Raw genomic sequence first — 15,835 nt, forward strand, 5'->3', positions numbered from 1 at the left:
TTCTAATGACAAAGTATCATGAATTCAGAATGTTTTCTTTTACTTCACTATTATTGATGTTTTTGGTGATGTGGTACATACCTCTGAGGTCTTGTATAGTCACGGCTGTGATGATCTCTCTTGGTTCCGACACGCCTTTCTCATTTTGTGCCCTTACTCTGAATAGGTACTGTTCACCTTCATTTAAGGAAATAACAGTGTGCTCTAGGACGGTGGGTTTTAAGGTGACAACCTTCATCCATCTCTCGGTGCCAGCTTTGCAGGCCTCAAGAACATATCCAGTGAGTCGGCTGCCACCATCATAGAGTGGTTTTTCCCAGGCCAGAGTGACAGTTGATTTGGTGACATCGACCACTTCTAGCTTTGTAGGCACCAGAGGTACTTCTGAGACCAGAACTGCATCAGATGTTTCACAGGGTTCCCCAATGCCATAAATGTTTTCTGGCAACACTCGGAAATAGTACATGGTTCCTTCTACAAGTCCGGAAATTCGGTAAAGCGTCTTGCTGCATTTGGTAGTTACTGTTTTGAATGCTCTCATGGCAGCTTCACGCTTCTCAATAATGTAATTGTTGACAGGAGCTCCACCGTCAATTGTGGGAATTTCCCAGGTAATGGTCACAGAATCTCTTGATACTTCTTTAACTCTCACCGAAGGACAGGGACCAGGAGTATCTAAAAAAACAGAATGTAAGATTCATACTTATTTGCCGGTTGCTTGATAGCTTTTTGTTTTGTGTCTTCCAGGAACACGTATTCAACATGGTTTCTCTCTAGAGAGGTGATCCTAGGTCAAGGGGTATTTTTTTCTAAGAGATCTACTCACAGCACAGTCAATTTTAAGACCAATACTTACCATATACTTTAACAAGGACTGTTGCTGATTTCTTGCCAGATTGATTTTCGGCTTCAATAGTGTATTTTCCAGCATCATACCGGTTAACTTTGTCCACAATAAGTAAAGAGTAGCTGTCAGTGGTGTCAATAATTGCCCTGTTTGCAAGGTCAATGCCCTTCTTGCTCCATGTGATGACGGGAGGTGGTCTTCCAGATACAGACACCATCAGGCGCAATGAGGCCCCAGCTCTGATGGTCACAGTCTTCTTTAAGTCATCTGCAAGCTCTAGGTCTGGTATTTCTGGAAAGTAAATGTCAAAACTTAATTCACGAACAGGTGTGATGAGACAATAATTCACCTAAAAGCTTATATTATAAATACCTAGTCTTTCCACAGGCTCAATTTCAGCAGTTGACTCACTGTATTCACTCATACCCTTCGCATTCACAGCAGCAACCCTGAAGGAGTATTTCTGGCCCATTTTAAGGTCTGGCACAGTGAATTCAGTATTTCTTATTGTGGCATTGGTATGCACTCGGTACCAGTGATCAGTATCCTTCTCTTGCATTTCAAGAACATATCCCATGATGTCAATGCCACCATCATACATGGGCTTGGTCCATGCCAAACTAATGCTGGACTTGGTGGTATCCACAACTCTTGGAGCAGAAGGTGGTCCAGGGGTATCTATGGAATTTAAAAAGGGGGATTTGGACATTATACAAATAAGGAAGCTTTGAGGTTTATATTTTTGGTTTTTAAGACTCACAAAGACATTGTTCTTCTCGCCCCCCCACCCCAGTATTTCAAAAGGTCTTTTAATAAGGTTTAGGGGGGAAAAAACCCCTGTGATTTATTAAACTCAATATTTTAAAAGGTCTTTTTATAGTGTAGTAAAGGATTAAAATTAAAAAAAAAAGGATTCATTGAAGATGTATCCTTATGGGCCATAAGAAATACGAGTTACCCTATGATCGCTGCATCTTAACCCACAAGTATGTAGTCACCTTCCTTTCTTCTGATTCTCCCTCCCCCAGAAGAGTAAGGCATTTTTGTTCTTTGTCCACACTCACCAAGATAATCTGTGTAACTGGGCTCCTCTGATATTATAGGACAGTGCTGTATGCTATATCATTATCAACATCATTATTATTTTATTTTAAAAATTACATTTCTTTAGAAAGATAGATGGTTTTTTCCTGCTACTTTGACCAGCTATGTTGGATTCTTCTAGCCCAGCTCATTGCTTAAAATACCTGTTCTCAGGGACTTTTCCTTAGTTGCTCAGCTTTCACAGGGTTAATATCACTTGTCACCTCTGTGTTTCTAATGAGTACAGGAAGTGGTTTCTTCTTCCCCTATTCAGTCACAATGGTATATTCTTTTTAGTCATTGGGCTCAAACTCTGTACAAGGATTTGCCACTTATTTTTGAAGCTCTTGTGACAATAATTTTGTTAGGCACTTATTAGAATACTAACCTTTATGCTCTTCTTAAAAGAGACATTTTTTTTCTTTTTAGTAATTATTATCACTACACCACAATATTTATAAAATCTCTTTCATATTGGTAGTAAAATAATTTTTTCATAGGCTGGAAAATACTGCGATAATTTTTAGCAACGTAACTGCTAACTTATCAACAGAAGTATGGTTAAAATGTTCTGGCTTAGCTGTATTTAAGATCCCTCTAATAAGCATATGCTTTTCTAGATCATTCATAAATTCCAGAGGTTCTTGGAAATGGTATATTGGAAAATTATTTGTAACATGGTTTTGATGGCTTATGTGTGATTCTTGGAACTCACATGATGGTTCTCGGCATGAGATAAAGTTGGAAGCTTCGCTGGGTTCACTGTTACCAGCAGCATTCACCGCGGTGACCCGGAACTGGTAATCACAACCTTCCATGAGGCCAGTCACCTTCAGCCTCGTGTCATATACCACATAGTCTTTGTTGACACGTGTCCAGCGCAAGCTCTTTTTCTCACGTTTGTCTACTAGGTAGTTGTTGATCTCATTACCACCATCAGATTCAGGTTTTGTCCACTGAATGATGATATGCTCTTTGCCGGCCCCAACTTCTTCAGGTATGCCCGGTTGTGATGGAATAGCTGTTTATATTTTTATGAAAATGAGGGTGGTCAGAATTACACAAAATCACTATTGATAGAAATGTCCCCCTCTCCCCCGATCCCATTATATTTAACTACCAAGTTGTTTCAAAGTATTCATACTCACTGAATGAGTTTCTGGCTACAATTGGCTCTGATTCAACAGGCACACCAGGGCCATATTTGTTCACCGCCCGCACTCGGAATATGTATTCATTGTTCTTAATGAGTCTGGTAACTACATGGGACAGGGTTGGGCATTCGCCTTCGACGATCACCCAGTTGAGCCTGCTAGTCTCTCGTCTTTCCACGATGTAGTGAGTTATTTCTGCCCCTCCATCTTCCTGAGGAAGGCTCCAGGCTAAAGTGCACTTTTCCTCTGTTACTCTGCTGACAGTGAACTTTCCACATGGGCCAGGGGAATCTGAAACAGGTGTCAGTGGCAAGCAATGATTCAGATCTTTTTTTTTTCTCCACACTTGAAAATTCTATAAAAAATAAAAGAACATTTGACATGCTTACCAAGAACTTTGACCATGACAGACACGGCCTTGGTCCCACTGGCATTCTTCACTGTTAATGTGTATTTTCCACTGTCACTTCTGTCACAGAACTTGATCACAGCAGTTGCTCGTTTGCCTGTATACTGCAAAGAGACTTTTTCACAGAGATCTAGTTCCTTGTCCCCTTTGGTCCAGATAATTTTGGGTTCAGGTTTGCCACCAACTGCAGCATCAAGGACAAGATCCGAGCCTGCTCTGATGGTAACCAGATCACCCTGTAATCTGGCATCCAATTCAGCTTTGGGTGGAGCTGTCACAGGCAAAATGGATATGAATAAATATGACAGTTCATTTTCACAAAAATTGTGATCATTTAAAAGGAGTACATTGATTATTATTTATTTATTTATTTATTTTACCATATTCATCTCTGCAAGTGACAGGGCCTGTAGATTCTGATCCTTTGCTAATGACTCCTGCTGCGTTCTTAGCCAACACACGGAATTCGTAAGTGTCTCCTTCACTGAGAGCCGTCACAGTGAAGAAATTGTCAGATACAATGGTATAGTTGCACTTTAGCCAGCGACCATCTCCAACCTCACTGACTGGCTTACGCTCTACAATGTAGCCCACAACCTTGCTGCCACCGTCATACACTGGGGCAGACCAAATCAGTGACACTGTTGATCTTGTGACATCTGTCACCTCTGGTCTTCCTGGTGCATCTGGAAGGGATGCAAAAGTCAAGTTAAAAAAATACGACTCTGAATTCTAATGTCAATAATGATGATGATGATAATAAACAAATATAGCCATTCAGTTTTAATACATACCAACTGGGTTTTGAGCCATCATAGGTCTTGAGGCTTCACTGGCTTTGCTAACACCTGCGGCATTGAGTGCGTATGTTCTGAACTGGTATTCTAGTCCTTCTACCAAGCCACTCACTTTGTAGTTGCACTCTAAGCATGGCACTTTGTTTTCTTTCACCCAAAGAATGGTGTTACGTTCTTTCTTCTCAACCCAGTAGCCAATGATCTTACTGCCACCATCATGGTAAGGTTCTTCCCAACGAATAGACATGGCATTGGCAGACACGTGGTAAACTTCAGGTCTGGTAGGAGCACTTGGTGGGACTAAATATAAACAAAGGTATGAAATATGAATACAATTTTATAAAATTCAGGGGAAATACTTAATGGAGTTTGAAATATTTTTATTTTTCTTACCGAATGGATGCTCAGCAATTATTGGTGCTGATTCTAGAGGCTTGCTGACACCAAATCTGTTCTCCGAACTGACACGGAAAGAATATTCCATGTATTTTGTGAGATGAGTGACTTTAATCTGAGTGCGCTTGACACTGGAATTGACAAGCTGCCAAGCTGTTGTGCCCGATTCACGCTTTTCAACTATGTAATTAGTAATGTCAGTACCTCCATCGTCTTTAGGTTCAGCCCATGACAGGACACATGATTCAGCTGAGACAGATGAGACCTCAATGGGGCCAGTTACTGGACCTGGCCTTCCAATGACCACAACTGTGATGGTAAATGTTTTAACACCAGCTGTGTTTTCCAGGGTCAAGAAGTATCTTCCAGAGTCACCTCTCATGCTATCCTTTACAGACAGGGTGGTTCTGTCTTTTGTTGTTGTGATACTCACTCGATCTGTCTCCTTAAGTCTCATTTCTTCAAGCTTCCATGTTACTTTGGGAGCAGGACGACCAGTGATTGGGACATCAATGGTAAATGTGCTTCCTGCTTTGCAAGTTATGAGCTGATTAGTAATTCCAGTGAGATCAGCAGTGGGCTCAATTTGAGGCTCCTTGATGATGACAGAGGAGAAGGCTTCCCTGGGTTCACTGTAGCCAGCATCATTCTTGGCCTTCACACGGAATTCATATTCAGTGTTCTCAACCAGGCGCTCAACTGTGAAAGTCAGCTGTTTGGTGCGACCAGCCTCAACCCAGAAGTCAGATCCCTTTTGTCTCATTTCGAGAAGGTAGCCAGTGATCCGGCTGCCTCCATCATGGTCAGGTTTAAGCCAAGCTAAGACTGCAGAGGATTTGCTTGTGTCAATGATATCAAGTCTCTTAGGGGGAGCAGGCTGTTCTGTGGCTACGATTGGTTCTGGCATTTCATAGGGTTCACCCATACCATACTCATTTTCTGCAGAAACACGGAAATAGTATGGAACGCCTTCTGCCAGGTCACTGACCTTGAGGATCTGACGAGTGCATTTTTCACTGATAGCCTGCCAGCTACGACGACTTGCTTCTCGTTTTTCTACCACATAATGATGGATTCGGGCACCACCATCAAGGATAGGAGCATCCCACATCAGTGTAACAGTTCCGCGGGTCACATCCTTGAAAGTGATTGGGCCCGGTGGGCCCGGAGTGTCTAGCACCTTTACAGTGAATGTGATTGATTTACTACCACTGTTGTTTTCTACAGTAAGGGTGTATTTCCCTGCATCATTTCTGTTGCAGTTTTCCACAGTGAGGGTGCTGAAGGAGTCTGTTGTGTGGATATCAGCCCGAATGCTAAGGTTGGAGTCAGGTTTGGTCCATACAGCTGTAGGAGTAGGTCTACCCTGGTAGGCAATGAAGAGGCGAATGCTGGCCCCAGCTCTAACAATATGGGTCTGCTTGAAGTTTGCATCGATATCTAACTCAGGAGCTGCTAATCGGTCAACTGCTTTAATTGTGCCACTCACTTCACTGCTCTCTCCTTTTCCAGCACCATTGATAGCACTAACCCGGAATTTGTATTCTTCACCTGCCTGTAGATCAGTGACTGTATATCTTGTTTTCACACATGCCTCTGCATTTACCTTGTGCCAGTCTCCTAAGTCAGCTTTGCACATTTCAATAATATATCCAATTATTTCCATGCCGCCATCAAACACTGGCTTAGACCATTCTAAGCTCACAGTTGTCTTGGATGTGTCTGTCACTTTGACCACCGTGGGAGCACTTGGTGGGCTGACTGGCTCTCTACATTTGATTAGTCTTGAGATACCACTTGCAGGTCCTACTCCTGCAGCATTTTCAGCCATGACATGGAATTCATACTCGTTACCCTCTATCAGACCAGTGACTTTGAATCTTGTCTCAGAGATTGGTCTTTTGCTGATCACTTTTACCCATCGTGTGCTTTTCTTTTCTCTCCTTTCAAGGATATATTGTTGAATTTCATTGCCACCATCTGATTCTGGCCTTGCCCATGTCAGGGTAATGCTATTGCCTGTTACATTACTAGGTTCTGGAGTGCCAGGGGCATCGGGAACAGCTGTAAAATGAAGACAAGTTAGACATGTTGGTTGGAAGTTAATCTTACGACATAGCACCACTTGGTAAAAACAGATACTTACTGTATTGTATTTGAGCAACCACTGGGTCAGAATCAAGTGGCCTCCCAACACCAAACTTGTTAACTGCAGAAACACGGAATTGGTATTCATTGCCAGTTATTAGTTTAGTGGCAGTATAGCTGTGGGCTTGACAATTATCCTCAATTAGTGCCCAAGCAAGTCTGCTGGTTTCCCGTTTTTCAATGATGTAGTGAGTGACGGGTGCACAGCCGTCATTGAGAGGAGCATCCCACCACAGGGTCATCTTCTCGCCGGTAATATTGGTGAACCTTATTGGTCCAACTACTTTTCCTGGTGTATCTATAAGAAAAAGGTTCCAGAGTTAGTTTATTTTTCCTTGCCCCTTAAAAATGTAGTCAGGCATGTCTCTAACCTAAGTCCTGTAAATTGTAAGATTAAGAAGTTATTTCAGAAGTACCTTGTACTTTCACTGTAATTTCTGCTTTTGAGGAGCCAGATGCATTTTTGGCTTCCACACTATATACACCACGATGGTCTCGGGTAGCATGTCTAACGAAAAGGCTGGTGGATCCTAGGACATCAGTTATTTCCATATTCATCTTCTTTTCAATTTCTACTCCATCTTTAAACCAAGTTACTCGAGGTACTGGCCGTCCCTGCACCAAAGCTTTAATCCTAAGGCTTTCTCCAGACTTAATAATGAGACCATCAAAGTACTCAGGGCCAAACTCTACAGTTGGTGGAACTATAAAAGAAATAGAAATACTATGCATTAGTTTGGCTAAATAAAAACATAAGCATGTTTTACATTAGCACCATATCCTAAAGCTTGGAAGGGTAATGTTTATCCTGTGTTACCAAAGGCTACTGTGAAAGCAGGATGGATAATTGAGAATTTAGATTACGGGGCTGAACATCTGCGTGCTATCAGGTTATTCCCTTTTTATGTCTGTTATATTATTAATCTCGCATTGCCATTTGTAAGAAGAAAACATTTATAAATCATTTCCTTCCTAAAGCTGTTGTATATTCAAACAAGTTCCTGTAAGAGGTCATCAGTTGCACTCAAGCAAGGTGATGACTGTAACACTGGGTGTATGTTGTATTTTACTAACTTCAGTAAAGCTGGACAGTTATTCTTGAGAGTGTTTTTCTTTATTATAAATGACTGGAATTACAAAACTAAAAACCTCATTCCCATTTGCATGCTATTTATATGGGAACAGAGTGAGATGATAGCCATGGTAAAAAGAATTGATGCCAATTAGCTTTTATTTTTCTTCTTTTTATCTGAAAGGTAGAAAATCTAATTCATCCACATAACAACCCTGGGTAATCTGTATGAAATGCTGTTCCTGTTCCCCTTTTACAGAATAGGGGCCTAAAGGATCTTTAAAAAATGTGAATGCTTTTAAGCATATTCGGAGATCAGTTGTAAATGCTTACCGTTTTCGTCTCTTGTCATGATAACGCCAGAAGACTGCGAGGGCGGACTTATAGTACCAATGGCATTTCTTGCAATTATTCTGAACTCATATCGATCCCCAGGACTAAGTCCCGTGACTGTGTACTGACATTCACTGACATCAGTAAAGTTGCATCTGACCCAACGATCACTCCCTTGCCGTTTCTCAATGCTGTAGGCCACAATCTTACTGCCTCCATCCCTCAATGGTGGGTTCCATTTAAGTGTGATGGTTTCCCGGGTGACGTCAATGTAGTCAGGAGTGCCAGGTGGGTCTAAAAAATTATATGGAAATTAACAGTATCATTTCTGTAATCCATTTCTGTCATCAGCTCCTTCACAGTGGAAGGAAAAAATGAATAAATCCCCTGAGCTCATTTTAATTTCAATTTTTTTTTTGTAGCTAAGATTTAAAAAGAACTTTAAATTACTTTATTAGACTGACTTAAAATCATCCCCTTTGCTTTACTTGACCAGCTCTGTAGTGGACAGAAGGCAGGTGAGAAGGCGATATGTGGAAGAAAAGCTGTGTTTGATTTACTTGTTAGTAAGAAATTCAGTTGCTGAATTAAATATATTAGAATAATACTCAGTTACTTACCTACTGGAGAAACAGCTAAAGTAAATTTGCTTGGGTCACTGGGCGAGCTTAGGCCAGCAGAATTTTCAGCATATACACGGAACTGGTAATCTAGGCCTTCCATTAGTCCAGTAGCTCTATATTCTCTTCCAGATATTGGTGATGTATTAATTCTTTGCCAGAGGATGCTATTTCTCTCTTTCTTTTCAACGTGGAATCCAGTAACTTCTGAACCACCATCATAAACTGGAGCATCCCAAGTTAGTGACATGCCATCAGAAGTCACGTTGTATACAACTGGCTTTCCTGGGGGGCCAGGAATCCTGAACTGGTGTTTTGCCACAATAATGTTTGAGACAAGTGGCTGGCTGACTCCGTATCTATTTTCTGCCCTAACCCTAAACTGGTATTCAGCATCTTTGACTAGATTAGGAACTTTGAAAGTTGTCCTGGCAACACTTGAACACACCATCTTCCAATTAGTTTGTGAAGCTTCCCGCTTCTCAATGCTGTAACAGGTAATTTCTCCTCCTCCATCATCTTCAGGCATGTCCCATGACGTGATGACACTGTCAGCCTTGATTTCGTCAAATCGAATGGGCCCTTTGGGCTTTGATGGTGGGCCAAGGGTGATGATTGTAATGGGATATGAGTTTCTACAAACTGCATTATCGAGAATAAGGGTGTATTTCCCTCCATTCTCTTTCTTGACATTCTTAATACTCAAAGTAATTTTGTTTTCGGTTTTACTGAAACGAACATACTCGCTTTCTTTCAATGGCAAACCATCTTTCAGCCAACTGATAGATGGTTTGGGTTTTCCTTTATAAGGTAATTCAAGGTGCACATTATGCCCAATTCTCACAGCGACTTTTGCCTCTGGGATATCTGACAGGTCAACTTCAGGTGTAATTACAAGTTCTTTCACTGTAATTGGCCCAATAGTGACAGCATCACTCAGTCCTTTCTCATTTTTGGCAGACACTCTGAATTCCAGGACTGACTGTTCCTTAAGTTGGCTAACTTCAATTTCACAGGTCTTACTTGTGCCAGCATGTGACCATGTTTTTTCACCTTTACCTTTCCTTTCCACAATATATTCTGTGATGACGCTACCACCATCAAAGTCAGGCTTGGTCCAGCTCAGGGTAACAGAAGTCTTTGTTGAGTCTTTCACTGACAGATCACGGATAGGAGCCGGGACTTCAGCAGGCTTCACTGGCTCTGTAGTTTCACAGGGTTCCCCAATTCCAATTTCATTTTCTGCAAGAACTCTGAAGAAGAATGGAGTTTTCTCTGACAAATCTGTTATCTTAAAGGATGTACCGGTACATTTGTGTGACACTGAAGACCATGTTCTCTTGGTGGCATCTCTCTTTTCAATGACATAATTAATTATGGGAGATCCTCCATCAATGAGAGGAGGATCCCAGAACAAAGTGACTGTGCCTCGAGAAACATGTTTCACCTGTAGTTTCTGGCAGGCAGCTGGTGTATCAAGCACCTTAACACTCACAGTCAAAGACTTTGGTTGACCAACACCGTTTTCTATTGTGAGAATGTATTTTCCTGTATCACTGCGAGTGACTTGAGGAATCATGAGTAACGAAGATGAATCGGTGTTTTGAATGTTGTATCTGGCATCACTGCCGAGATTCTTCTCATCTTTTCTCCATGTTACAGTAGGTGGAGGTCGGCCTTTAAAGGGAATCAACACTTGTACATCTTCACCAGCTTTAGCTATAACAGAGGTTCTGAGAGCCACATCGAGGTCGATCTCTGGTTCCTCTGTAGACATAAAATGGACATATATTTTGAATTTTAAAGCAAGAAAATGAATGATTTCCTAAGAAGCACTCTCATAAAAAGCAAAACAAAACAAAACACAACCATACCGGTAGGAACATACCAAGTATATCTTTAGCTTGTACAGGTTCAGTCATTTCTATAGGTTCTCCTTGTCCAGCACAGTTTACAGCAGATACCTGGAAGTAGTAGTTGACTCCAGGTGTGAGGTTTGATACCACATATTCTGTAGTTCTGACCTCTCCCTTGGTAGAGACAACAGTCCATCCCTCTTCCTCTCCTTGTCTCATCGCGACAACATATCCAGTAACAGCACTGCCTCCGTCATAGACGGGTTTACTCCAGCCAAGAGTGATGGAGGATTTGGTTGAATCTGCTATTCTTATCTTAGCTGGTGGGCCTGGAGGGTCTGGAATGACCATTCAGAATACAGTAATTACACGATCATGTACAATTGAGGGACATGAAGGAGACATAGGTGAAGATGCTGCATTTATGAGCACTTACCGATAGGATCAGCAGCTTTGTAGAAGTCAGACGGTTCAGAAAATGGACCCTGACCAGCAGCATTTACAGCGCAAACTCGGTATTGGTAGTCACTGTTTTCCGTTAGGCCGGTAACTTTCTCTCTGGTGTCACGGATAGTCTCCTTTAAGACTTTAAACCATCCCAGGCTCTTCTTGTCTCTTTTCTCAAGGTAGTAGCCACTTACTTCACTACCACCATCTGCAACTGGCCTGCTCCAGACAACAGTCATTGAATTCTTGGTAATCTTGGTCACCTCCGGTACGCCTGGAGGCCCAGGAGTAACTATTTAGAAAGGAGAAGGAAAATGAGTTTGAAGGATCGACATCATTGATAAATTCTACTTTTCAATCTTCAAATCCTATGTAAGAATATTAGTTTCACTGACTATCCTTTCCCTTGTGACAAAGAGGACAGCGAGGGGAGATGTGAGACAAAAGAAAACATTCTAAGAAAATCATTCTAAGAAAACATAGAAGCTAGCAGAATAGTTCATTTGAAAAATTTCAAGCATTTGATTTCAGTTTCCTAATGAAGTCATGTCTCACCAAAGGCATTCTTTGCTACCACTGGATCAGATTCCAGTGGATCACCAATTCCATATTTGTTCACGGCTCGAACCCGGAAGATGTATTCATTTCCTTTGATAATTTTGGTGGTGGTTATGATGCACTCTTCCAAATTTTCAGACACCATAGACCATACTACGCGGCTTGTCTCACGTTTTTCCACGATGTAGTGAGTGATTTTTGCACCACCATCATCCGCTGGAGGGCGCCAGAGAAGGGTTATTTTTTCAGCAGTGACCGTCTTAAATTCAAGGGGACCACCTGGAGGTCCTGGTTTGTCTGTGAACGAAAGAATAACAATATGTCAGTACTTTTTAAGAGGCTACTAATTTAAAATTGCTAAGTTTTAGGCAAACAAAATATGACGGCCTATAATCAGCACCTACCAAGGATCTGTACTCTGATGGTGGCTGAGGCTGAGCCCATGGCATTCCTTAGTTTTAGTTCATAGCTTCCACTATTCAGGCGACTTGCATCTTTGATGAGTATAGATGCAAGGTCGGTGGTATTTTCGACACACACCAGTGTGCTGGTTTGTAACTCTTTATCATCTTTATACCACTCAATTGTAGGCGCAGGTTTGCCAGAAATGCCAGCTCTGAGCTTCACAGATGTACCTGCTCTGTATTTGACAACTTCTGTATATTCTAGAGGCAAATCAATTACGGGTCCACCTGTAGGAAAAACAGATGAGAAATATTTAAAAGACCACAAGGATGGAAAAAATAATTGCAACTTCAAAGTAAGGTCACTGGCTTTTATTAAGTAATATATATGTATATAGTGGTTCTAATTTTATTTACTTACTATTTAAACTTTAAATTTTACAAGCCACGCTTTTATCCCAGATGGGGAAAAAAGGTTGTGAGGAAGCTCTGTCCTCCAGTAACACTGCAGTAATCACACAGGGACTTCAATGCCTTTGAAATGTATTTTAAAGTCTATCAGGTGTTTAATTCCAGGGACAAAATGGGATATGGTAGTGAGAACACCCTGAAGAAGCTGCATTATACATTTTCTCTCCTTCTAGGTTCTCCTTTCTTTTCCTCTGACTACCTCCTATTCTTGCTATTTTCCCTTCCCAGTTCACTGACATCCAACTGTAGGCCGTTCATGTCTGACCCTTGAAGTCTGAATTCTTTACTCACAGAGCTCTGTATTTCACTGGACAGATTTTCTGCCAGGCTGCTTAGAACTTTTGAGATACAGAACTAAGTTTGACTTGCTTCACAGTCTTACAACAGTGTCCACAAAGCCTGATTCATAAAGAGCAGCCCTGGGATTCTGAGCATGAGGACAGGAGTGGATACTTTTGCCCAATATCAGAGAGACTCCTTCAACACAGGGAACTTTTAGAGAATGTGTTACTGGGTACCCGACCCTCATGAAATTTTAATTTTGAAACCACTGTTGAGTTGAATGTGTTCCTGATTTTCCAGAATGGCCAAGTATGTGTGTGTTAGGATGACAACAACGTAGAGAGAGTTCTAGAGTCTTTTTGAATTCCCACTCTACACCAATGAGCTGCTCCATATTAGGGAAGTTACATAAGCACTCTAAACCTCAGTTTCTGTTCTATAAAATGGGCTAATGTTAGGGTTGTTAGAATTAAGGGAGAGAATTCATGAAAAATACCCAGTAAATGTTAGCTACTGCTAATACTATCATCATTAATGCCTCTCTTTGGTCTTTTAGTTATTTAAGAGGAATATTCTCTGGGCATTCAACCATGGTTTTAATTATTGACTCTGATAGTTTAAAATAGAAAAGGGAAAGCACCAACTCATACAATCAAAGAATTCTAAAAGGTTGAATTTGGAAGGGACTTTAGATATCCTGTAGTCCAAATCTCACATTTTACAGTTAAGAGACCAGGAGAGATTAAAGAATTCTCCTGAGACTCCCAGCTGGTTCATATACTTTCTTCTAAATATCTAATTAAGGTGCATAGTAAAAAATATTCTATAGATTAGGACCAGAAAAAGTATGGAAAAATATTGGGTTAAATTGCTGTTGGGATTCAACGTTCTAAAAATGCTTACCATAAGAATCAATGCATGTAATGGGCCCTACAACCTCAGATGGATTGCTGACTGAACCAACGGCATTCCTAGCAAAGACACGGAATTCATACTGAGAATTCTGAGTTAAGCCAGAGACGACGAATTGAGTCTCGATAACATTGGTGAAGCTGGCCTTGGTCCATCTGCCATCTGGAAGGTCTCGTCTCTCAACAATGTAGCCTGTAATCTTGCTTCCTCCATCGAAAGCTGGTTGTTGCCATGAAAGGCTGACAGAGTTCTTTGAAATATCAGTGATACGGACGTTTCTTGGAGGCTCTGTGGTAATAAGAGAAAGCAGGTCAGTGGAACTTGTGTCAACATTATTTTGTTTTGCAGAAATAAGATTTTGCATTTTTTAAGTAGTCTGAATCCTCCTCCTCATGAAAAATACGTACCACAGGCATCAATGGCTAGGACTGGTTCAGAAGGATGGCTGGGTTTTCCAACACCAGCAGCATTTTCTGCATATACCCTGAATTCATAAATAAGTCCAGCACTGATTGTTGTGACTTTGAAGTGAGTTGTGCGGATGACCAATTTGTTGGTTTTTTGCCATAAAATACTGTTTCTGTCTTTCATTTCCAGGTGATAGCCTATAACTGGACTGCCTCCATTGGACACTGGTTCATGCCAGCCCACAGTGATGCTTTCTCGAGTAACGTTAGTGACCCATGGTGTAGATGGTGGTCCAGGTGTTGCTACAAAAGAGAGAAATCCCTTAGGTTAATACAGACACTTAAAACATTTATGTAAATGAGAACCTGGAATCTTTAAAAAGTTTGCAACTTACTGTATGGTAGTTTGACAACCACACATGCTGAATCTATGTGATCACTGATGCCGAAGCGGTTTTCTGCCTTGATGCGGAATTGGTATTCTTCTCCTGTGGTAAGTTTCATGATTTTAATCATGGTTCTTGCAACTGTTGTAGACACTTCAGTCCATACTGCAGTACTTGTCTCTCTCTTGAGTACAATGTAATTAGTAACTTGACTTCCGCCATCATACTTTGGTGGCTCCCATTTGAGAGTCACGCTTTCTTCTGTTATATCACTAATCACAACAGGGCCAGTTGGGGGACCAGGCCTGTCCAGTACAATGATGTTAATGAAAGCTTTGGTTGTTCCACTGGAGTTGGCAGCAGTGATCTCGTATCTTCCAGCATCAGTGGTAACGCTTTCTTTGAGATTGATGGTCAGGTTCTCAGCAGTAACTTCAGTATTAAATCTCATGGTTGCCTTTAGGGGGACACCATCTCTTGTTAAGGTCACTTTGGGCAGTGGTTTTCCAGAAATTGGAATGTCAACTTTAAGGTTTGAACCAGCTCTCACATAAACAGTATGACTTGGGAAATTTTTCATATCAATTTCAGGTGGTTCTGAAAAATAAGAATATGGTAGATGAAGGTGAAAAAGAGTCTCTAAAAATTACATCAGTACAAACCATCTCAAATTTTGCTTCTAGATAAAATTTGACATACCTAGTTGTTCCTTAATAAGAACAGGAAGCAGAAGCTCTCTTGGGTCACTCAGACCAGCTTGATTTTCAGCAAACACCCGGAAAAAGTATTCAGAATTCTCCCTCAGAGCAGAAACAATGTGATGGGTTGACTTTACCACCGCACATCTAACCCAATTTTTCTGTCCCTTTTCTAGTGCTTCAACGACATAGTGTACAATTCTGCTTCCACCATCGTGTTCTGGCTTCAACCAGGTCAGGGAAACACTATCTCTGGAAATACCTGTTACTCCAAGTTTTTCGGGTGGGCTTGGTTTTTCTAAGAAAGTAAAACATCAGAAGAAAGGGATTATTACATTTTTTTCCCCTGTGTGTTCTTTCTGCATTGTCAAAGAAAACTTTTAAATGATGGAAACATACTTCCTTTGATTTGAGTCTCTCCTACTTTTTATATAACTAGTTTGGCTTCTGAGCTAAGCAAAGCTTCCCCAAGCTTTGTCATTACATGTCATAGTATGTCATAGCATCCAAATTCAAATTAAGTGTCAAGTGACTAGATTAAATGGTAAAATTTAT

General features: G+C 41.1%; 1 protein-coding gene across 1 annotated transcript in view; it reads right to left on the minus strand.

Moving 5' to 3' along the window:
* TTN (titin) overlaps positions 1-15,835 on the minus strand; it is a 271,518-nt gene that overhangs the window by 16,843 nt on the left and 238,840 nt on the right. Inside the window, 21 exon segments of the mRNA XM_027590660.2 lie at positions 82-675; positions 857-1,138; positions 1,220-1,525; positions 2,646-2,951; positions 3,079-3,375; positions 3,474-3,764; positions 3,874-4,179; positions 4,288-4,590; positions 4,684-6,750; positions 6,833-7,132; positions 7,251-7,538; positions 8,240-8,533; positions 8,860-10,626; positions 10,748-11,053; positions 11,152-11,454; positions 11,718-12,017; positions 12,125-12,412; positions 13,781-14,077; positions 14,197-14,499; positions 14,592-15,179; positions 15,282-15,578. Coding sequence (XP_027446461.2) covers positions 82-675; positions 857-1,138; positions 1,220-1,525; positions 2,646-2,951; positions 3,079-3,375; positions 3,474-3,764; positions 3,874-4,179; positions 4,288-4,590; positions 4,684-6,750; positions 6,833-7,132; positions 7,251-7,538; positions 8,240-8,533; positions 8,860-10,626; positions 10,748-11,053; positions 11,152-11,454; positions 11,718-12,017; positions 12,125-12,412; positions 13,781-14,077; positions 14,197-14,499; positions 14,592-15,179; positions 15,282-15,578 — 10,083 coding nt within the window.

The sequence above is a fragment of the Zalophus californianus genome, chromosome 3 (assembly GCF_009762305.2).
Source record: "Zalophus californianus isolate mZalCal1 chromosome 3, mZalCal1.pri.v2, whole genome shotgun sequence".
NCBI lineage: Eukaryota > Metazoa > Chordata > Mammalia > Carnivora > Otariidae > Zalophus > Zalophus californianus.